The 22,831-nt window shown below is 37.1% G+C and overlaps 1 protein-coding gene across 2 annotated transcripts; it reads left to right on the top strand.

The window, feature by feature from the left end:
* The first annotated feature begins 3,897 nt into the window (after positions 1–3,897).
* Positions 3,898–22,829, top strand: LOC139131054 (uncharacterized). 2 transcript variants are annotated; one of them, XM_070696989.1, is made up of 9 exons: positions 3,898–4,107; positions 16,107–16,364; positions 17,638–17,723; positions 18,041–18,130; positions 18,639–18,746; positions 20,136–20,237; positions 20,562–20,673; positions 21,604–21,794; positions 22,743–22,829. In XM_070696989.1, the coding sequence occupies exons 1-9, from the start codon at positions 4,044–4,046 to the stop codon at positions 22,827–22,829; spliced, it is 1,098 nt and encodes a 365-aa protein (XP_070553090.1). In that variant the 5' UTR covers positions 3,898–4,043. The 2 variants fall into 2 exon arrangements, with proteins under 2 accessions (XP_070553090.1, XP_070553091.1); XM_070696990.1 differs by lacking the exon at positions 18,041–18,130.
* The last annotated feature ends 2 nt before the right edge of the window (positions 22,830–22,831 follow it).

Raw genomic sequence — 22,831 nt, 5'->3', positions numbered from 1 at the left:
TCTGATAAAATCTGTAATTTTGTATTTTGGGGGCAATTGTTGCCATTTTTTGTCAAAAAATGTGTATTTCCAAAACTTCTCATCTGATAGCTTTGAAATTTAGTATACAGGTTCCTTCAGATAAACTAAATGATATTTATCGAAATTATGATGAAATCTGCAATTTTGTATTTTTGGGGCAATTTTTTCCATTTTTGGTCAAAAAATGTGTATTTCCAAAACTACTCATCCGATAGCTTTGAAATTTGGTATACAGGTTCCTACAGATGAACTTCATGATATTTATTGAAATAATGGTGAAATCTGCAATTTTGAATTTTTTGTGTAATTTTTCCCATTTTTGGTCAAAAAATGTGTTTCTCAAAAAGTACTGGTCTAACAGCTTTGAAATTTGGTATACAGGTTTCTATAGATGAACTAAATTTGATCTTTTGAAATTTTGATGAAATCTGCAATTTTTATTTTTGGGGGCAATTGTTGCCATTTTTGGTCAGAAAAATTTATTCTCACAAAACTACTCATCAGATAGCTTTGGTTGACATGTTCTTAGGGATGATCCGATGTGATATATTCAGAGTATGATGAAATCTTCAATTGTGTATTTTTGCAGCTTATTTTAGCCACTTTTTCTGGCCACTGCATTGAGCTATCAAAGATTTCCACCTTCTTCATCAACATGTGTCAAAAATAGTTATTCTCTACATAAACACAGCGGAGCTATATCGGCCGCTAGGTCGCTTGTTGTAGTTGTTGTGTAACGTATTAAGTTTGTTCTTTCTATGGCATTGTATGGTGTTACTTGAATAATCTACATTATTTGTCCATTCTTAGAATAATGTCTTACTTTGTTTACTCTAATAAAAGACTAATTAATATTTATGTGTCATGTAATGTTAATAGAAATATTTTGGTCCAGATCCTTTCATTGAGTTCATGAAACTTCAGAGATCCCATGCCTGTTTTTATATCATAGGTACACAAATCCTTTTCGTTTGGTAAATTTGTATCGTGACAAATTCTATTGTTCAATTAATCTTGCATTTTTCAACTTTTACCGCGTGGGCAACTTAAGTTTTACTTTGATTGTTGTTGCTGCTGCTGTTGTTGTTGTTGTTGTTGTGGTGGTGGTGGTGGTGGTGGTGTCACTTTCCTTTGCCCTCGATATTCTGTAGAAATATTTGTATTTGTTCCCCTTTTTTCGCTGCGGTGCCCTTTTCACGTCATGTTCTGCTAGTGTTGTATGAGATCCTTCTTTTTTGTGCTTCTTTTTGACAAATTCTAGATGAGAAGCGAGGACATCTTGCAGGTCTGCTACTGCTAATGAATGCTTGCACAATCCGTCATGGGTAACGGCCAAAACCGTGCGTTGTCCATGTACAGTAACCTATAAAAATTCACGGCTTTCGAATGCAACTTGAAACTTCGAATACGCATTTGTCTGAAGAGTTACATGCTGTTTTATTGCATTTGTGTGATTATTAAAAAATGTGACTTGTTCTGCTAATATTTCTACATTTTCGACTGAATAATTGAAAAATTCAACTAATCCTGACATGTCAACTGGTTTAAATTCAAACAGTTCAAACTGTACTCTTTGTTCTGAACTTGGCCACAGCACATCATTTCCCTCAAACAAATCTGTGATAGTCTTTTTCTGAACTCTTTTGATATATTTTTCACGTTCATGCACCAGATGGCCACTTAAACCATACATCAGATGGTACCTCCAACTGACGAACATAATCTGCCAAAACGTAATCATCGTTGACACCTGCAATGGCGGACTGACATTCTTCTCTTTGGCGTTCATGGATGGGTTAAAATAAATGTTTTGTGAATTTTAGTTTGCTTACATCAGGCACACTCGGGTTATCCTTCAAGAAACTTTCTTTAGCAGACTTCATTATATATGGTGTTCATTGATTCTGACAAGTTTGTATTGCAATTTTGCCCTTCAACTATACCCGCCTTTCTTCTGGCCTCTTGCACCGTATGATGGCGAATCACGTCATAACGACTGTAATTATAGGCGCAGTACTTTGGAGTGTATGAGAATTCCTGTTGATTCAGTACTTTTCTATCTTGAAATTCAATTCAATTCAATTCATCTTTTGTCGCGTCCAAAGGTTTGCGTAAATCTTGACTATCATCGGCATCCAAAACACCCTCTTCTTTTCCATAAACACCAAACCTCTTCGACAAGATATATCGTTGGTGTCTTGTTGTCTAATTCCAATTTACCGTAACTTTGTTTTGCAGTTATTTTTGAAGTGTTTAAAGCATCGTAATCTTTGTGCTTTTGGCATTTGATCTTGGAAGGCACTGTAGTTCCTTCTCAATATCTGTGACGAACTCCTTTACCTTTGTTAGACCGTTACATTTAGATACACAATTGTTCTTGATAATTTTCTGTGTGGGTGATTACGTCTTGCTGTGGTGAATCATTTTTGGTCCAAGAAAGACGGGAGAGTTGTGATTTCTTTTAGTTTCCAAAAGTAAGTTCTTGTAGACAACTGGTGTGTAACTTCAAACTTTCCCATGTTTAATTCGGGTCAATAGATAATGGGTGGCTGATTAATTCAGATGTATTTGATCTAACGAGATCGGAGCACATGAAATTCGACACAAAAACCCATAGATCTTCTGGATAGTCTGCATGGTGCGGAATGACATCTTCTTTGTCTCTCCCATACTTCAACAGATCACTTACATCGTCTTTACTGTCGGCAAGTCTAACTCTATTTTTCGCACTGTAAACCTTTTGATTTACCAAGTGGTAAATCTGAGGGGGCACATGCGCCAACAACGCCTCCAGCATCTTTTTAAAGATCGATGTACACGCTAATTGCTTTCTGTGTTGTCGCAGACATGGTGCTTGTCTTTTTAGGATAAACTCCCCAATACGTACTGTTTGATAATAGTTGAGCAAGTTATTTTTCTACGAAGGTCTTTCATCTCAAAAGCAATAATTGCTCGGTAAAAGTTGACATTTGACGAGAGAGAGAGAGAGAGAGAGAGAGAGAGAGAGAGAGAGACTCTAACGGGCTATGTGTGATTCATGATACGACCAATGTCCAATGCATTTAGGCAAGGATAATAGGTAGATGACAATTGTATCAATACAAAGCGTAGATCATGTGGTGAACGCAATGGTCCACAGACCAGGTGCCGGCAGCTAGTGAAGTTTGAATCATCCAAAACATGATTTGAAGGCTGATATACCAATTTTACTTAATTTTGACCTTAACCTAAAATTTTGAGGGGAAGTAGAGCTGAAAATACGCGGAAAATATGCCCTCCCACTGAATTGTTATGCCCACTGCTCTACAGCATCTATAGTCTGCCTGCCCCCACTCCCCACAACAATTCAAACTCCCCACTGCCCTCTCCCTTCTACGGAAATTCCGCGTTGCCTACCAGATGTCCACTAGGCAACCAAGATCAACACAAATCGTGCAAGCAGCTATCATTATACCTTGGAACATATGTCCCCCCTAAGTTAGGCGCTTAATCTTCCCTCAAGTTCTATCATCAACCACGACTCCGCCCTTTACGTATTTTCCGGTACCCACGACTGTCAAACATTTTCTCCCCGCCCACTGAAAATAATGAAATTTCTTCCCCGCTCAAAGTGAGTATCGATTTTTTTTCTCCCTGCCCGCTGATTAGTTTTAGAAATTGCCCGCCCGCTAACAAACTGCACACGAACACCTTTTTGCACGAACAACTTAGTTGGTGGCACGACAGTACTTGCGAACCTTTGCTGGGCCAGCCACTAGTCTTAATCCGTGTCTGTGCAAAACGTTACGGTACGCCCTACGTTGCATTCGCTACGGGTGCAATTATAATAGCCTAGCTCTCTATTTAGACTGTTACTGACCCGGTGACTCTGGAGTGCCGGGTCAGCCATAAACGAACCCGGAAACAATATCGTGAGAAATTTGCACTGTATTGCTACGACCCAGAACGATAAGTACATATTTTTGGGTCGGTCTGATTCGAGTCAGTACAACTACAGACATTGCACTTGTTCCAAGGTCGTCATGAAAAGATGCAGAGTTCTTTTTCTCGTTCTGTTTGCCTTGGATATAATGGTTTTATCGACGGGTAAGTCTTGGAAACTTTAAACTGTTAAACTTGAAGTATGGCAAACGTTTATAGGCGATTTATTGTTCTTTCTAAATGTAACTTACCTCTGAGTTCATAAGTGAGGTTTTAATCTAAGGAACAAATAGTGAAGGTTACCGGCCGCCTTATTCGTCAGGGCAGCTAACAGAAACTGAGGAACAGTCTATTAACAACTGTTAAGAATTAGGTCGCCATGGCATGACCCTATTGCAGTAGTAACAATTCCTAGGGAAAGGTAAAACCGTCGTTCTAGTTTTCATACAGGCTATTGCACTTCCCGTTTATATTTTTAATCGGCCTGACGAGAGTCTTAAGCACCTTTTTACGGATGCTTTATTCTCGTCAAAATTTATGATGTTAGGTTCTACTCACTTCATGCTCTCTTCCGGAAACCAATCGATATGGGTGAATTAAACTTCCCTTTCCTTGTTCGCTCACGTAAATATAATAGCACGTTATCACACACACACACACACACACACACATACATACATACATACATACATACATACATACATACATACATACATACATACATACATAAATCAGCTGTATGAAGTTGCCTTCATTTCCATTTCCATTCCACGCTGATTTTGCTCGCAAACTAATGAAATATATCTGTATTTAATAATTCAACCTGTACCCATTTGTATTATTCACTGTCTAAGACTACCTTGACAATAACATCTATTTTCAACCGTTTGTCCGTTAGGCGCTCCTTTGCACAGTTTTGAAATATCTGATATCGTCAGTTTAGTATCGAAGTTTGACGTCCACGATATACATCTGAGGATTTCACCACCTTACAGATCTGTCTAAGTCCCACTACCTATTCCCAAAGGAGTGTTCAGAATTTACTTCCAGGGGGCCTGGAGAGTTTTCAGGGAGGGCATCCATTTCTCCTATGAAAAATTAGGGGTACCAGACAAAAATACCACAATCTTTTAGGGGTTAAGGAAAAAAACATAATCAACATTTGCCCAGAAGTACTGATCTACAAAAACAGAGAACTATAGTAGCGCAACCCTTGTGACAGATAAACTCGACAAGTGTTTTTAAACTCCGTTAATATTAACAGTGGTTTGTTTTATGTATCTAGTGCAGTATCTTGTTCTTCCTCAAATGTCATGGAATGTCCAGTATTTAGCATGTCAACACAGACCTTCCAGTGAACAGTCAGCATTGTTATTGTTGAAAAGAGATCTTGAATCAAGTTCAGACAAGAATTCATTTATGAGGTGAAAAACAATGGTCCTTTACGTATGTATGTACTAATTTGTTGCTAAATTCAGCATTTGGTGTTCTATGTAGGAATTGAATAAGAAACAATTTTTGATACGCAAGAAATTTAAAATTGGACAAATGCAAAGTTACAGCAAATATCCCTTTAAGGTGAGGAACTACCCAACACCAAGAATACAGTGTCATATTTCTAGAGATCACATTTGTTGTAGCTGGAACGGGGAGAATAAAAAAAAATAATGGCAAGAAAAATGGGCGTTTTCAATTTACGTTTTGAGATAATTTACATTCAGTCACCCATTACCCCATGATTTTTAGTATTGCACATGACTTTATTGCAAATGTGACATTTTCGAAAGAAAACAATAACCATGGTGGATAAAAATCTTGTTATTTCATTACACTTGAGATCCTAAAATGTAATCTACCTGTAGTATTACCAACACAAGCACCATGTATGAAGTTACTGATCTAATAACAAAGCTGTCACATATTTAATGAACATTAGAAAGCTATTTAAAAACTGCTGAGTCAGCACTTTTGCATCTGTGTTTTTTACAAAGGATGTTGAAAACAAATTTGCAACATTTATAACCAAAGTGTTTGATATAGACCACTGATATAACATCATCATCTTGAACAAAGTAATTGTCAAAATAATCAAGAAAAGGGCCGCAATGGATCATTTATAGTGGACACAACAAAAGAAATATTCATGTTAAATAATATGTTTCTTAAGCATTCATCAATTTACAACTTGATCTGTTCATTACTAGCCTTCACAAAAGTGTGCTCCTTACAGTCCCTGCAAAATACGCTTTTTATGGCCACTTAATTGTAACTCTGAAATGTTTTGTTATATCGTTAATTAAATGATCACTGTATTGTTCCTGCAAAGTGTAAGAAACTTGTCAGACTGTATATGTCTCAGTGTGTAAGAAACATATATATATTGGGGGACCATGGGGGAAAACAGGAAGTGTGTGGGGCAATAGATTTGCTCCATAATTTACTGGGGGACCATGGAAAAATCATCGGGAAAATAGAAAATCCTCCGGTCTATCCCTTGAAGTAAATTCTGAAGAGTCCCTGTCTTCTATACTAGACGATACTAGACTTTTTTCAAATCGCGAAGGAGTAGCGAACGAGTCTTAGATAGTCAATTATAAAGTGGGTACAGGTTCATTTGTTCAAAGACTAATATATTTCATTATTTTGCGAGCTAAATCAGCATCACCGATCGGTGTCGTAGTAAACTTCAAGTAAAGCCTATGGGTTAGCAGCTATGAACCCTGACCCGAGCGCGATTCATACGTCACAGTACCCCTGCGTATTCATAGCTAAAACAGGCAGAGCATTTTCTTAGGATATGAGTGGAACCCCATGCCACCCCATCCCGTCTCTCATGTCTTTGAACACACTCGTAGGGTTGAAAGATCTCACGCGTATGCGTCGCTGTCTCAAGGCATACGCATTCAATCTCAGTAATATATGTATGTTTGTCGTTTCACTTGTGTGGCCAAGCTCACACGTATGATGTAAAACTATTAACTCACTCTTGTCTTTGAGAAATCTCACTCGTACACGCCGCTGTTAAAACGCATGTACGATGCATCTCCGTGAAACATGTGCGCGTTAACCCTGTTTGACGCATGTGTAATCGACTAACCTCAATAAATGTAAATATCTCCATAAATGTAACATCAAGTTGAACCATAAATGTAATACCAGATATGAACTGAAATTGCTCCCGTGTTTCATTATATATTGCATTTATGTGCTAGTTTGAACCTTTGCTACATGTTTACAACTTCATTGAAAGTGTAATGATCAACATAATGAACCAAAGTCACCACAGATCAATGCTAAAGGTCATTAAGTATTCAAATATGTAATTAGCTGAAATAAAAATAATAAATGTCTTTGAGTACTGTCATTGTATCACCACTTAATATAGCATGTGTAATTGCCTTTGGTCAAGTCCTCCAAGCTATATATGCCAAACTGTGAAAGCTTATTAGCTATGCAAATTATGAATTAGCTGACATGAAAATGCAAAAATGACTTTCAATACTGTTATACCATGGTATAATGATCTATGTACACAGCATGTTTCGCCAACTTTTATCAAGTAAATCCCAGTGTATATCCCTAATTAGGAAGGTTTATTAAATATGCAAATTAGGAATTGGCTTAAATAAAAATGTCAAGTGACTTTCAATAATCTTGTATCATAGTATCTTTAATGTACATAGCAAGTTTTGTCGACTTTGGTCTAGTCAATACAGAAAAATATCCTTAATTAAGAAAGTTCATCAAAGATGTAAATTAGAGATTGGCTGAAGCAAAAATTCTAAACGAATTTCAATAACATGTATTACAGTATCTTAAATATATATAGCAAGATTCATCAACTTTGGTTGAGTCAATTCCGATATATATCCCTAATTAGAAATATTCATTACATATGCAAATAAGGGATTGGCTGAAATGAAACTAGTTAATGACTTTCAATAATGTTATATCATAGTATCTTCAATGTACCGGTACATTATGCAATCGTTTGGGCCAATCAGGTGGAAGGTTTTAGATCCTTGGCAAACAAAAAGGCTTCCAGCAACACAAATTTCACATACTCAACTTTAACGCTTTGAGACCGAAAATTTCATCGGTGGCCAAATTTTTCCGCACGCGGAAAATAATCTTTGAACCCTTTGCTTGCAATCGACCGCGTGGTCCTGATTTCTACCGTTGTTTTCGGGAGTTACAGGCGAGCTAAAAGGGCGCAGTACAGAGAAAGATATAGATTTACATTGCCATGGCTTCCAATCCTGGAAAAACCTCTCCGATAAGCAATGAAGTCAACTAAAAGACGACAACAGAGTTGAAACACGGGCTTCTAGCAATCTTTCTAGTGGTCTTATGTAGGATATCGGACCGTAGGCGGGCGAAGATTGCATTATAAGCGCGCCAACCCAAACTCACTGCATGGACATCACATTTACGAAATCGAAGTCCAAAGTCAACTACGTTCATGTTAGAATAAGAGAGGTTTTCCATCACACGGGAGTATATCGCCACAAATTTTGCACAGATAGCGTTGCACTGGCATTGAAAAAAGGTACATGGAACGCGGGTAGTTTCCCTTGATAGGAAATGCATTGAGTGAGACACACTTCCGGGTTCGCAAAAAAACGAGGATCCCATTTACGGGGCGCTGAAATATAATATTTGCTGTCATACAAAGCAGAGACGTATATGTTTGTGATGCTGAGAACAACATCAGTACATAAATGACGGGTTTTAAAAATTGACTTTTTTGCGACGAAACAGACTTCTGAAGGTAGCTCGCTTGGGGAACAGGTCATCCCAACCCTTGTCCGCTTGGACCCCAGTAATTCACACTGGTTTTGGTCACCTCAACCCCGGTACTCAAGTCACTTCGACCCCGTGACACTTTTAACGTTATGTGACATTTTACTGAATATTTAACGCAACTTTGTTAGAGAGAATTGATGGTGTTTCTGTAATAGAACTGTTTGCTTCGAAACGATAATTTGGCTGAATATGTTTGCACCTCGGCCTAGTGCCTACATGTCCGCGGAGACGATTCAACATGTTCCACAACAAAGCCAAGACAAAAATTGAAAATATCAATAAAATGGCTTCACAAAGGCTGAAATACGCGATACTTGATGAAGTATGAAGTTTGTGAAATGAAATCAAAATTGACAACACAAGTGTTTGTCTCGGGTAGTACTACCTGAACTATTCTACAGACTGTTTTTTCCGTACAGTGCAGTATTTGTCAGTGACAAATCTTTGAATTACATTTTTAGCGATGAGCTGTATATTTGATTAATATGTACATAAATATTCCGCTATTTACTGGGACACGTGTATTTTCTCAATCCACAATCTGCGGACTATTTGCTGAAGTACATTGACTGCTCATGTCAACGATCGTTTCTCCCTCTGCAGAGTTTCTGTATCCCATTCAAAACGCTGTACCTCGATCACACAATAGTTACGCCATGTAGCTTTGCAGTATTGAAAACTTATCATAAAATGGCCACCGCGTCTAACCATAACATGAATTGTCGGGATTATCATACGGAAAAAAAGACTGCAAAAATAAGACTTATGAATCTTCATCGGAATTGAAACCATCATGATTGTACCCTTACCATGAGTACCAACCGAGAATGCAGGTTGAGCTCGGCAGTTACACAAGCGTGGTACGCTACGATGCACTGCCGATCCTACGCATACCAAAGCCTATCCCGGAATTTGTTTCACGAACAACCTCGCCTTTTTAATCTGACACAGTTAGAACTAAAAAAATTGCTTAAAGGACAACAAACATACTTTTATGGACAATGGCGAGCACGTTACTTGGCGAAGCAAAATCAAAACACGGCAGTACATGAAGTAGGTCACGGCCTTGGACTCTGTGCACGAACCTGACTGGACACTTCAATACCTTTGACCCAAAATTATTATTCATCAGAACTTCCATATTAAGGAATCAGGGCGAGTGATAATGCCATGCCATGAGGCTAGGTGGAGAATGAATGTAGTCATTTCTGGTGATCGAGCAGCGAGAGAAACGATCAATCACCAAGAGTAAAGCTAATTTGCTAAACGATATTTTATCTTGAATAGTGAGTTGAATGAGTCATAAAATATCATATTTTTTACGTTCAATACGAGGTTAAAACACGGAGCCAACCTGGACTAGCTCATTTCACAGCGCCCTCAAACAGTCGATCTCGTCAATCGATCGTTTTCACTTGTCATATGCAGCCTTGGCGAAAGCTCTCTCATAGACAATCATGTAACAGAAAAATTAAAACTTTCATAACTTCATTAATATCCAAGCCACACCCACCAAAACCTTTCCAGTTCTTGCCATTTAGATCCTGAAGCTGTGTACCAAATTTGGTTGACATCACTTCAGCAGTTCTTGAGATATCAGGTATACAGACAGACAGACAGACACACATACACACACACACACACACACACAGACATCGCTAAACCATATGCTCACATATGTGAACACGTGAGCAAAAAATGCACCCATAAATGTAATATAGCCCATAAATGTAACATTCGCACATAAATGTAATAAAAACACCAACCATAATTGTTATCAATGGTATCCATAAATGTAATAAAAAATCACCCATAAATGTAATACTTGTTAACCATAAATGTAATAAATGTATTTTGTCATCGCAATTGAAGAATAAACCTTTAAAAATTTGTAAGGAAAACAACTCCACACATTGTTCATATCTTAGTTGTTCGCTTTCAGTGTGTTTTCTGTATTTTGAAAGTGTATTTTACGTTTCGCTGTTTTGTGTATAAAACTGATTGACCACACTGTAAAAATAGCGGACGCTAGACGCGTCTTTATACGTTCAAAATGTACATGCCGGTGTTCAAATTTGAACGGCTAGTGTTCATATTGTTAACACTAGTGTTCATATTATTAACATTGATGTTCAAAACCTGAACACGGAGTGTTAACAACCATCTATTTCAAGTGTTCAAAAACTCAGCATTACAGAAATTTTACAATACTGTAAAACAATTAACAATCTTTAGTGTTTTTGACTTTTCTATGGCTATATTAAATTTGTTACTGCCTCGCTGTCGGGCAAAGGTACACGGATTTTGTTGTAACGAATTTCACACTAAGTGAAAAATATTTCCGGTCTACAATTGCTGAAAGCATGTTTTTTCTAAAAAGGAGGTATAAAAAATAATTTTACACGTTTATTATGGGTTGAAATTTTGAAATTTTGAAAAACAAATCAGAAAACCACCATGAACGTTTTAATTTTAACATCGGCGTGCAAGAGGCGTTCTACTTCTAAACACTTGGTGTTCAAGTTTGGTGCCTTTTCCTATCCCATGATGCATCAAAACGGAAGTTGCGACATTTTTCTTGTAAGCGCACCCTGAAGTCGTGATCGTGCCGAAGCAAGACCAGAAAGGGTAAGTTTTCTCTATAAAATAGTAAAAGGTATTAGATTTTGAAACACCTGTATTATTATCCTTTGAAATTTATTGTATTGTACTTTGAAATAGCTTAACTACGTGAAGAAACCTTTTTTCTTTCAGTGGCTGGTATACCAACAACTGGCTGTGAATACGCAGTGGTTCTTTTGGCCATGGCCTATCGATCGATCTCACTCGGGTCAAGGGTCATCGTAACACAACTGTAGCGATAACCCTTGACCTGAGCGCGATCGATACGCCTTGCATAGTACCGCTGCGTAATCACAGCTAACACATGTCTTTTAGTAGACACAATCGCATGTAAAACATCAATTAAATATCGTAGAGTATACAATGTATTGTTTCAGCATATGAGAGTTTGGCTTTTTATTTTAATCAGTTGATGACAAGAAGAAGCAAATATTTTGTAACAGTATTGAAAAGAGGCACTGTATATGAAAGTCTCCCCTTTTTCTTAACCTAATCAGCCCCTTGTCTTTCATTTAAAGTCTCATCTCGCCATATTACCTATTGTTGCATTATTTTCAGGATGTAAAAAGTTGGATTTAACTGAAAATCGAAGAGTTGTTACAGAAGCTGGTGGTACAGATAATGAAGAAGATGAGTTTACAGGTAGCTGTCTGAAAACAAGCTTGAGAACCTCAGTTCATCTCTAATGTAGATTTAAACTTCCAAGGGTCAGTAACTGAATTTTGATAAGTTTGTGAATTTTTGTTCTGAATTAATCTAAGCTTTGGTAGCATGCTATGATCAACTAAATGTTGCCGGAGAATAAGCTTTCACAGACGTGTAGTCTCCCTTATCAGATGCAAGGGTGGAATGAAAAATTAAAGCTGAAAGCGACAGAAAATTCAGAGTAAAAAAAATGCCCGCTCTGAATTACTGAATATTCTGGAATTTTCACTCTGAATTTTCTGTCACTTTCTGCTTCAATTTTTCATTCTCCCTTGCATCTGATGAAGGAGACTTCACGTCTTTGAAAGTTTATGCCCCTGTAACATTTAGTCGATCATAGCCTGCTACCAAACCTAAGATTATTTTGTATTGTAGCGCAACACGTCTCTTGTTCTTAGCAACTGGTTTTTAGCTTTGCTGTCAGCTAAATAGGTGGATGTGTAGCATTGTCCTAAAATTTGTACATCCCAAGGTTTTTCTCCAAATCCTTTAATATTTGGATTACAGGTTTCAGATTGTTCAAATTCTGCAGAAATTTGCAACTTTTTATTTTTAAGACATTTAAGACATTGCAGACACTTTTAAGACATTATAGATCACCAGAATGTGATATATTCAAGTTATGATGAAATCTACATTTTTTTTATTGTAAGGGTGATTTTTACCATTTTTGGTAAAAAAAAATTGTATAAAAATTAATAGCAGGGTACACCAGAATTTGAAAGGTCTTTACGAATATGTTTTTAATTTCTGAGTAGATTTTTGAAATGTCACCGATTTATTTCAGGGTTTATTTATAGATATTACAAACAAACAAACCTTTTTGTTTATGAAGGACTTTGTTGGACAAGGAAATAGGTAACAAGGAAATAGGTTTTACCCTGCCAAGGACCCACTTTCCCCACTTTCTGCATGTTGTGCCTTACTGTGACACTTTGACAACTTGACATGTTTTGTTTACCTTAGTGTGGACAACTATATACCATGTGCATCAGAGAAGCCTTGACTAACTTTTTTTTCTTCAAAATTTACAATTGTCTATACAAGAGGAAATGTCTTTAAGAAACCATCTCACAAAAATGGAGTATGCATTTCATAAATATACGCGTTTTCAACACAATAAGTGAGCCAAATTTTGAGCTTTTTCAGATGATTTTTTGCACGTTTTAAACAAGTATGAACATAAACGTAAAACCTGTTTTGTTATTACTTTGTTCCTTTATTTTAAAACGATCTACAGTTTTTTTTTCTTGGATTTTTTAATGCTTATGTTTTTGATAGGAGGGTGTTAACACCGTTGGTATTTTTCTCTGACAAACTACATACAATGTGGCAATGTTTATTTGCCCATTTTACAGTAAATTATTGTATTTTACTCTAGAAATGTTTTGTGTGTTTTAAAATAAAATACTTTTACTGAATATCAGTGGTCTGTAATGTTATTCCAAGGCTTGAACACCCCCTGAACGCCCAAAATTAAAGGTGTTCAACAAGCGCGCATCATGTGTTCTAGCCTTTAACACACTTATCGTTGAACGGCGTCCATGCGTTCAAAAAGTGTTACAGCCCTTTGAACGCGTAAATGCGTTCAATTTTTTGAACACATTTCATGTGCAACGTGTGTTCAGATATGGAACACCATGGTGTTCAATATTATGTCTATTGAACACATAGATTAAAAATGGAACGTTGGTTGAACACGTAGTGTTAAATTTCTGAACGTCTAGACGCGTTCAAAAAGTGTTACAAAAAGGCGTTTAATTGGTGTTCTATCCTTGAACACTTCACTTTACAGTGTTTGACCACATTGAGACACAGCAGTAATCGGCGTGTCAGTGCAATCTCTACTCCAGAGTGGAGAGACTGTATAGCACTACAATCCTCTACCGGTGTTTTTCGAAAATGTGCAATAATTTCTCCATCAGTCGCCTCGAATTCATCTTCAGTGGATAAATTGTGTGGAATAATTGATAGATTGTCTGTATTCCTATGTTGTCCCACTTTGTTCCTTCATTGGGGATGCTAGGATGTCTAACTTTGTTCTATTGTGTCCAAAGTATTGTTCATATTGTATTCATTAGATTGAAATATGGATAAATGTTCCCGTCGATATGTTTTGTGTCGTAAGTTTCTGTTATAAGGTTGTATATGTCTCTGTTGTTTGCTCTGAGTCGTCTGTTATAAACTTTGTGTGGTATCACTGGTTGACGAGTTATTTTGAGGCTTCCTTATTATGCCATCAGTAGTGTCTTGAACTGTTGTTTCACTTCCTTATCTAACGGTTTGATCAGTACCTCGCCTGATCACGTTCTCAATGTATTCTATTCTGTATCAGGAAAGTATACAATAGTATTACATTTGTCTTATTAAAGTTTATTATTTACTAAGGGCATTGATAAACAAATGATCACATATACAAGTTCAAGTTTATCACATTTATGGTTGAGTTTTATTACATTTATGTACTGAACAGGCGACGCGTAAGCTTATGTGTTCAGCAACAAAATTTTGTACTGCATGAAAACGCAATAATACAGATAAATCCACATTTATCAGTTGCCTATATTATAGAATAATACACGTGTATACACATGAATCCACATGAATATAGGCTTACTGAATACAAACTATGTATTCGTGACTGTATTCACCTGTAAATGCACTATTCAGCTAAAATACAGGCAATAATCCATGCTAATACAGTAAGTATTATAGTGTTTTTTTAAAGGCGCCCTTCTCAATCCCTGGTTCTCGCATTAGCGAATGTGTCAACAGCCCATTAACAGTTTGTCATTCTTTTGTTTTCCATTGAATATTTTATCAAGGAAATAATATTTTTATTAGATAAATCTGATAATTGAGTGGGGGCTTTAACTAGCGTTGACAGTGTCGAGTATTTGTGCATGTGTGTTTGCGTACAAGCTTGTGTGTCCTGAGTTGATATGTATCTTGAGCATGAAGTCAGCAAGAATGTTCAGAGCTATCTAGATCTACACACAATCCTTTATCAATGTCGTCTGTATGTCCTGTACTGCATGTCAATGTACTCGTGTAATCTCACAGACAACAGCGTATATGTGCGTTACCGCGCATGTATGTATGTATGTATGTATGTATGTATGTATGTATGTATGTATGTATGTATGTATGTATGTATGTATGTATGTATGTATGTATGTATGTAATTAGAAATTATAAATTATAAATTAGCAGACATGAAAATGCAAAGTATCTTTCACTTATTCAACATAATTGTCTCATCAATATATATGGTCATGTCGATCTACATATGTATCCCTCATAAGGAAAATTCGTTAAACATACATCAGTAATAATTTTATCTAAAACTGCTAAAACAACTTTCGTGATTGTTATATCAATGTATCTCAAATATACATAGCAAGTTTCGTCAATTTTGATCATGCCGATCCAGATGTATGTCCCTAATTTGGAAAGTTCGTTCAATATGCAAATTAATGATCAGCTGAGGTGAAAATGCTAAATGACTTTCAATATCCTTTTAACCTAGTATCATCAATGTACATAGCATGTTTCGCCAATTTTGATCAAGTTAATCGAGGTGTATATCCCTTATTAGGAAAGTTCATAAAATATACAAATTTGCAATTGGCTTCAGTAAAAATTGGTTAATGACTTTCAATAATGTTGTATCATTATATGTCAATTAAGATATTATTGGCATGGATTGAGACACAGAGGGAGGGTCATTGTTTTCATGCATAAAAACTGGGAAAGGTCATGCTGGTTTTCTTGAAACACTTTTGCAGGGTCACTATTTTTCGCGCAGCGTCATTTTGAAAAGCAGCGCCCCCCTGTAATTCCTGTCTGGTCCCTTATAACTTGGAAAATGGGAAAAACGTAAATGCTTTCTTTCGTTCATTAGTTTGTCGGTTGGCCCTTTTAGCCAATCATTTCATCATCATCATCATCATCATCATCATCATCATCATCATCATCATCAGTGGCGATGAGAATATTTATATATCTCCATTTTTTACATCAACACAAAGACGGAGTTTGGACTCGTTGGTTTAATCTTCCAAAGGAATTTCAAGGTGACTACGAAACACTAGACAGAATACTCACCGCATTTCCTCGTCTGGTCTGTGATAACCCCTCTGGAATTGAGGTGCAAACATCAGAGGGTATGCCAGCAGCCGAGACAGGTGAAGTGTTCCACCAGTACGATGCCCATGGTTTCATTTGTTTGGATAACCAACAAGATGACGGCATTTGTAATGATTACAGAATAAGGTTTTGCTGTCCTGGTGAGTTAGAAAATGATTTTAAAAAATCTTAATTTAGCCTGACCTATGGGAGTATGCTTTCTGTCTGGGTGTCTATGTTGGTTTTTGGTTGATGTTTGCAGTTACCCTTAGGCCTTCACAATTCTACATCTACCACCCGAGAATAATAAAGTTTTCGTTAAAATTTCGCGAAATAGTCGACAAGAGCACTCGTTCTGTGTTGTCCTCTCGAAAGCTCTTCAGGGCGGTCTTTTTGGCCTTTTGCAATGAAATCGTGGACTGTTACCAGGCTCTTAATCCGTACGTGCAGTTGCACAGACGGTCAGAAGCGGGTTCTAGATCACACTCCTGCACACTGATCGTGGAACTAAGAAGAAACATTTTAATACATCGCACGAAAACGGTCACTACTTGGCCATTTTTTACCCTTTTCACAAAATGTAAATTTTAAATATAAGGCTATTACGGAAACAAGGCAAAGTATGTACGATGACATTAGCGCTGCAAATAGCTTCCCTTTCCTATCGACGGAAGGCAGTAATATGATTCTCGTGAATACTGTTCGGTATTGTCATATGATGTCATAATTTAAGCATCCTGCTGAATGTTGATTTACTTTCACATTTTTGTTTTGTTAGTTCTTCACCCCTTCTTGCAAGAAAATGTTCACAGGTTTATTTGCACCAGAATATTGGCGACGAAAAAAAACCCGATTCGATAGGTCCACTAAGACGTGACCATAACAGTCTCATATTCTCGATATGCAGCTTCCTGGAATTCAAGTTTACTGTTATAATATGATTACAAGTAACCAAACTTAGTATTGGGTATTCCAATCGAGTTTAAACAGTTCATATATGCACTCGCGTCAAGTCAACAAACAACAAGCTGCAATGATATGTTTTTACACGAATAATTTCACGTACGTACACGAGCGTGAGAAATGTACATTAGTCTCAACCATTTCTGCTGAACGATTCCACTTTTCTGTGACAACTGACCCCGACAAGAGTCTCACAAAACACCAGGGGGATGTTGACTGGACTTTGCTTGCAAACAAATATACTACAACACCATTTGAAAAATTACTTGCCTTTTTGACCAGGTCGATATATCCGTCTGTCTGTCTGTCTGTCTGTCTGTCTGTCTTTTGTCATTTCTCTGTCATTCTCCTGTAGTCCTCCTCCTCCGTTAGTCTTCTGCACTGTATCTGTCTCTCTGTCCGTCTTTGCCTCCTCTCTCTGTCTCTCTCTGTCTCTCTCTCATATAACTGCTTGGCTATGCACTTTTGCAGGGAAGTTTGGAGCAGAGATGTGTCATACGGAAGAAGAGATTGCTAACTACACCATGGCGAAGAATTCCAGTGTATCCATTCGAGAGGTATTGCAGAGATAACAGTACACTTTAATATTACTATAAATGGGGCTTTCTCAGCCTTTATGCACTTTGCGAACTGTACTGACGTACTCTATGTATGTATGTATATGTATGTATGTATGTATGTATGTATGTATGTAGGTAGGTATAATTTCATATACGTATCCCAAAATAGGTACTTTTACATGTGATCTATTGCGGGATCAGTGATGGTATTATTAAACGTCTGTACATCAATGCTTATGTTCGTTTATTGTTATTGCGCGTGTAGACTACACATTACCTAAGGTTATCTTCCAGTACCTCAATTAATTTTTCAGAATACCGCTGTTGGCAGTCACGTTTTTAATGTTGAAGAGTGGAGGCTACCTTCACAGAATTACAGTTTACACATTGTTGACGGAAATACAGTAAGGGCGCCATGTTTATTAGGCGGAATATTCACTTATATTATATTATTAATATAAACTGGGTTTTTTTTTAATTTACACGATGGAAAACTGTGGCAAGATTGTAATGACGGTATATGACATATTGACAACTTTGTGTTTGTTAATATTACGTGTTAATTTGATCGGTATCATTAGAAGCTTCGTACAGCGTCGTATTTTTTGTTATATACTTGTGCAAAATTTTCAAGAGAATAGCTGGCGCTGAACAGCAATTAAGTCGGTTTTCGGTATTTCTCTCTCTCTGGATAGTGTTACGATTCACGCTTCGACGTAGTTTGCAAACTGAAACAGCGATCCATGTATTTATATCAAATAACACTATGATTGAAACTCATAGTATCCCTAAGTTATCGCTTGTTGTTCTATTATGCCATTGAACCAAAGAAACAAACTAACACGCTGCCATTGTTTATACATTTAAGCTGTATGTAATTTTTTTTATATTAACGAAATCTCTTTACATCAGTTCAATAGGTTTGGTATCAGTGAAAATAATTCTGCCATTGTTGTGGCAAACCCCCTCGAAGCATCAATAACTGAGGAGTTTGCTCTCGCAATCCACGTACATATGATGGTAAGACTATTAAGGAACATTTCCTTTAGTTAAGCAATATACAGGTGTATTTGTGAACCCGGGAGCCCTGTGAAGAGTATTTAAGTGTGCGTGTGTTATCTTCAGGTTATGTATGAATGTTTTTGCATAGGAAATTTTCGAGAAGAAGGACACACAGTATGCTACAAAGGACAGATGTTACAAAGTTTAATATACAGATTGATATTGTGGGCTGACGTGCTTTACAGAGTCTTGGAAATTAGTACCATCTGAAAAAATCCTTATGAATGTTATATGAAGCATGATACTTTGCCTCGAAACTCACAAAACTACTCCTTCATTGATGTTGATCCATAGCTATGAGTTTGCAGGGTGTTTATTCAATAAATCAACCGACGGTTTGATATAGTTGTAGCACTGCAGAAAAATACATATCAATATAACCGTACATGAATGAAATAGCATTACAAGATGGTCTAGAAAAACCTGAACTAAAGATTTTCAATAAAGGGCTTTAGTTGTTTTTGCCCTTTTTAATCTAAAGAGATCACACATGTTCGTGCAATGTCACTAAAACAGGAGATTAATGACAGATTCATTTACCTATTTCAGCAGCGAGAAAACTTGGCTAAAAAAACCACCAACCCTTTCACTCTACACGTACAACACCAGTGTCCTTGATACATTGAGGTGACACTGGTGCCGCTGAATGAGCAATTTGGTTTCCTCACACAGTACGTTGCCTATCACATGCAAGCTTATAAGGGGGCCGTAGATAATTTAAACATGCGCACGGTAAACGCAACTTATTGTGTACGCCCTCACCCCCTCCCCTCCAAACGAAAGTTTGGAAGTGCGAAAATCCAACCAAACCTCATTCTGTATCAGCATACCTACAATCGGTAATTATGTCGCTATGAAATCACGCAAACGCTGACCCCTCCCCCGCATACCTCCTCTAAAATCAATCTTTGTTCAGCGCCAACTCGAAAATGACACAACAAATAGAATGAAATGAATTGAACCAGTGTATCCAAAATGATTGTTACGTTATTTTAAATGTGCAATGAACCACATGTATGTCAGAAGAATGCTGGTGTAGCGCCGGCGCGGTGCCGCACTGGCCTGATACTCGCCAAACTATACAGCGATATTTTGCGATACATAGAAACGTATAGTTAGATTTTGCGATATGAAAACATGTAGTGCGATTTTGTGGTGCCCGGTAATCGACATACAGCCAAACCCCTCCCCCCCCCCCCAAAAAAACAACACACACACACAGAAGTTGCGCTTACTGTGCGCGTGTTTTAATTATCCACGGTCCCTAACGTTAACCGCGTTTATGTATTGAAAAGGTTACGGTTGGTAACCCTTGCCTGAACTTTCTGCCCTTCTTTATATTTACAGAGTGAGCACACTAGGGCGTTCGGATTGACAGTTCACGTAACAGCTGTAAATGATTGGCCACCCTATTACAACAAATCATGTGAAACACCGATCAAAGACGAGGTTTGTAAACAAACGAATCGTTTGGTCCAAAAGGACAAAAATGCTCGGGTGCAGACGTGCTTAAAATTTTAATTATTGCAAGTGCATGTGTTAGATGTTCAGCGTCGATTTGTTTCTTTTATTATAAAAATGCTATACGGAATTCATCTCTTAAAATTTGTTAATTTTGTTACTTTGTGTTTTCGCTGTCTTGAATGCATTTATACATATCTGAGATGCGAAATAGGGAAATGCATTTCTGTAAGTCATTACATATTGAGCAATTGCCACCTGAAAACGTAGCTCGTAACTAAAACCGTTTTTGATTCTCGTTGCACGCATCAGCGTTCATGGCCACACATCGCTGATCTCTCACTGGATGGTAAGAAGGCCTCTTATGATGATCCAAATATCGATCTTTCCAAGCAGCTAAGATATGTTACCAACAACTCCCACTGTAAGTCACGCATTCACAACGTAATCAATCGAAGAAAACTTATAAGTTTCTTCCATTCATTACGTTGTCTTGTCAACATACTATTTGCACAAACTGGTATTGCTAGACAGCAAGCTCTTTAATGAAATAGCCAATCAGAAAAATGATGTACAATGACCGTGATTTCTTCCTCACCGACAAAGAAGGGTACCCAAAAAGGAGGTTTTATGGAATAGAAATCCCGCAAACTGGCCCTTATTTTTTAAGGTGCAGTCAACGAACAATGCTCTTTTAAAGAGTTCTTCTTATGATAAGATTCATTTTTACCCATTACCCACATATTTTTGCCTGTTTCCCCTCCCCATTGTGAATTTTTGAAGCTCCCCTGCCTGACATAATAAAACGTCGACTTCCTCTGCCCTAAAAAAATCCCCCTTAAAATTTTATCATTCCCATGCAGATATGAAGCTCCCCTGCCTTGTGATGAATAAACCCTTCGATTCCCCCCATGTTTAATTTATAAATAGACTCAACTTCACCTGTCCCAGTTTTACATGTAAATTCCGCTCCCCTTGTTTTTTCCCAAATCCCAGTCCCCAGCTGGCCAATCAACCGATATCTGCCCTGCCTGACGAAAAACTAAAATCTGCTCCCTGCCAGCTAAAAATATGTCCCTTGCTCAAGCAAAATCAAATATCTCCTGCCCTCAAAATTTGCTCAAGAAATAGCCTGTTCGATGAATAGCTCCTTTGGCTGCACCTTTATATGAGATGAAAAATTCTTACGGAGAGGGACATTACTTAAGATTCGTACTGCAGAAGGGTGATTGTTACTTGTAAACTATCACCGGAAGTGTAAGTGTTTATCCTTACTATGGGTAATTTTGGGTGGCATAGCAAAGATAATTTTATTTCTAACTAAATATCTTTATCATTTGTTATGAACTATAAGGTGCCCTAGATATATATTTTGGACTGTGTGACACAAGCGCTCTCTTCCCACGTCGAGGCACTTCGAACAATGATGAGATCAGCTGGTATGAAACCGAAGGGAAAGTGACATTATTGGATCAGTCACATGACGTAGAAATTGTCAAGTTCGATGGCGGAAACACAGCGCATTTTGGATTTAAAATCATTGAGGTAAAAAGTATGATAGCACATGTTCATTGTTCAACGAAGATTCAAGAGTTTAAAGTTATAAATATTGTTAGATGAGAGTCTTGATGCTCCCCAAAACATTAATTCCACGCCGCACATCAGGAAATCGCAAACGCACCTTATCTGTCTTCATGAATCGCCATTTCAATGGTATGTTGTTTTATTGGTTTCATAATACTATGAGTATAAGAAGATTTCATAGACACAAATATGTATACTGTTCATCAAATTAGTTTTGGTTTTCGTTCACGGATAAAGAAGGCAACCTTGGACTTCTGAGATATGACGAAAAGTGATGTCAGGCATTTCGAACGCGTCTCGAGGACAGATAGCCGGCCTATAAAATTTCAACAAGTTTTTTTCTGATCTAGCACTTGTGTGGGCTCATTTTAAAGCTTTTGGAAAAAGTAAAACTTTCACTGGCTCAGTTTTTCGAAAATCCAAAATTTAATTTTTCTCCATAGAGTTAACACGGAAATGGCGGCAATTTCGAATTTCGAATAACAGTAAACCTCAGGTAATTTGTTTCTCCAGTACTAAAATTTGCACGGTGACCCCAAATTTTTATTTTTGATTTTGAGAGAGAATGATTAAAATATCCTTTGTGGAAAGTTTGAGCAAAAGTTTAAGTCTTTCACTTTCGAGGCGCATACCACCTTAAGATTATTGTAAGATAATGAAATAAGTGATAGTATGATATTAAAATAACGTCAAAAATTGAATGCCTGTCACTTTTTCATGATAAAAAATATATGTGAATATTAATTAAACACTTATCTAAATCCAAAACTAATAACTATAGCCCATTGTTTGGGTATGTATTCGAAAGAAGACATAAAATGCATCTGTTACTAGATAGACGAAGAACACGCAAATATCCACGAAATCTATTTTTTTAACTTCTGGAATTTTGAATATATCAATCTTTAGGTCAAAGAAGGGAAGCCGATCCAGAACCGAATGGTAAAAGAAGTAAGCGAATATATGGGTCTAAATAGGTTGGAAAAATTACTTTGAAA

Source organism: Ptychodera flava, chromosome 4, assembly GCF_041260155.1.
Source record: "Ptychodera flava strain L36383 chromosome 4, AS_Pfla_20210202, whole genome shotgun sequence".
Classification (NCBI taxonomy): Eukaryota; Metazoa; Hemichordata; class Enteropneusta; family Ptychoderidae; genus Ptychodera; species Ptychodera flava.
Note: the sequence above shows the minus strand (reverse complement) of the source record. Positions and strands in the feature narration are given on the sequence as shown.

Excerpts from the sequence above, each read along its gene's own strand:
- LOC139131054 (XM_070696989.1), top strand. The coding sequence starts at position 4,044 with ATGAAAAGATGCAGAGTTCTTTTTCTCGTTCTGTTTGCCTTGGATATA. Across the intron at positions 16,365-17,637 it reads AATAAGGTTTTGCTGTCCTG|GGAAGTTTGGAGCAGAGATG; the intron begins GTGAGTTAGAAA and ends GCACTTTTGCAG. Across the intron at positions 17,724-18,040 it reads CCAGTGTATCCATTCGAGAG|AATACCGCTGTTGGCAGTCA; the intron begins GTATTGCAGAGA and ends TTAATTTTTCAG.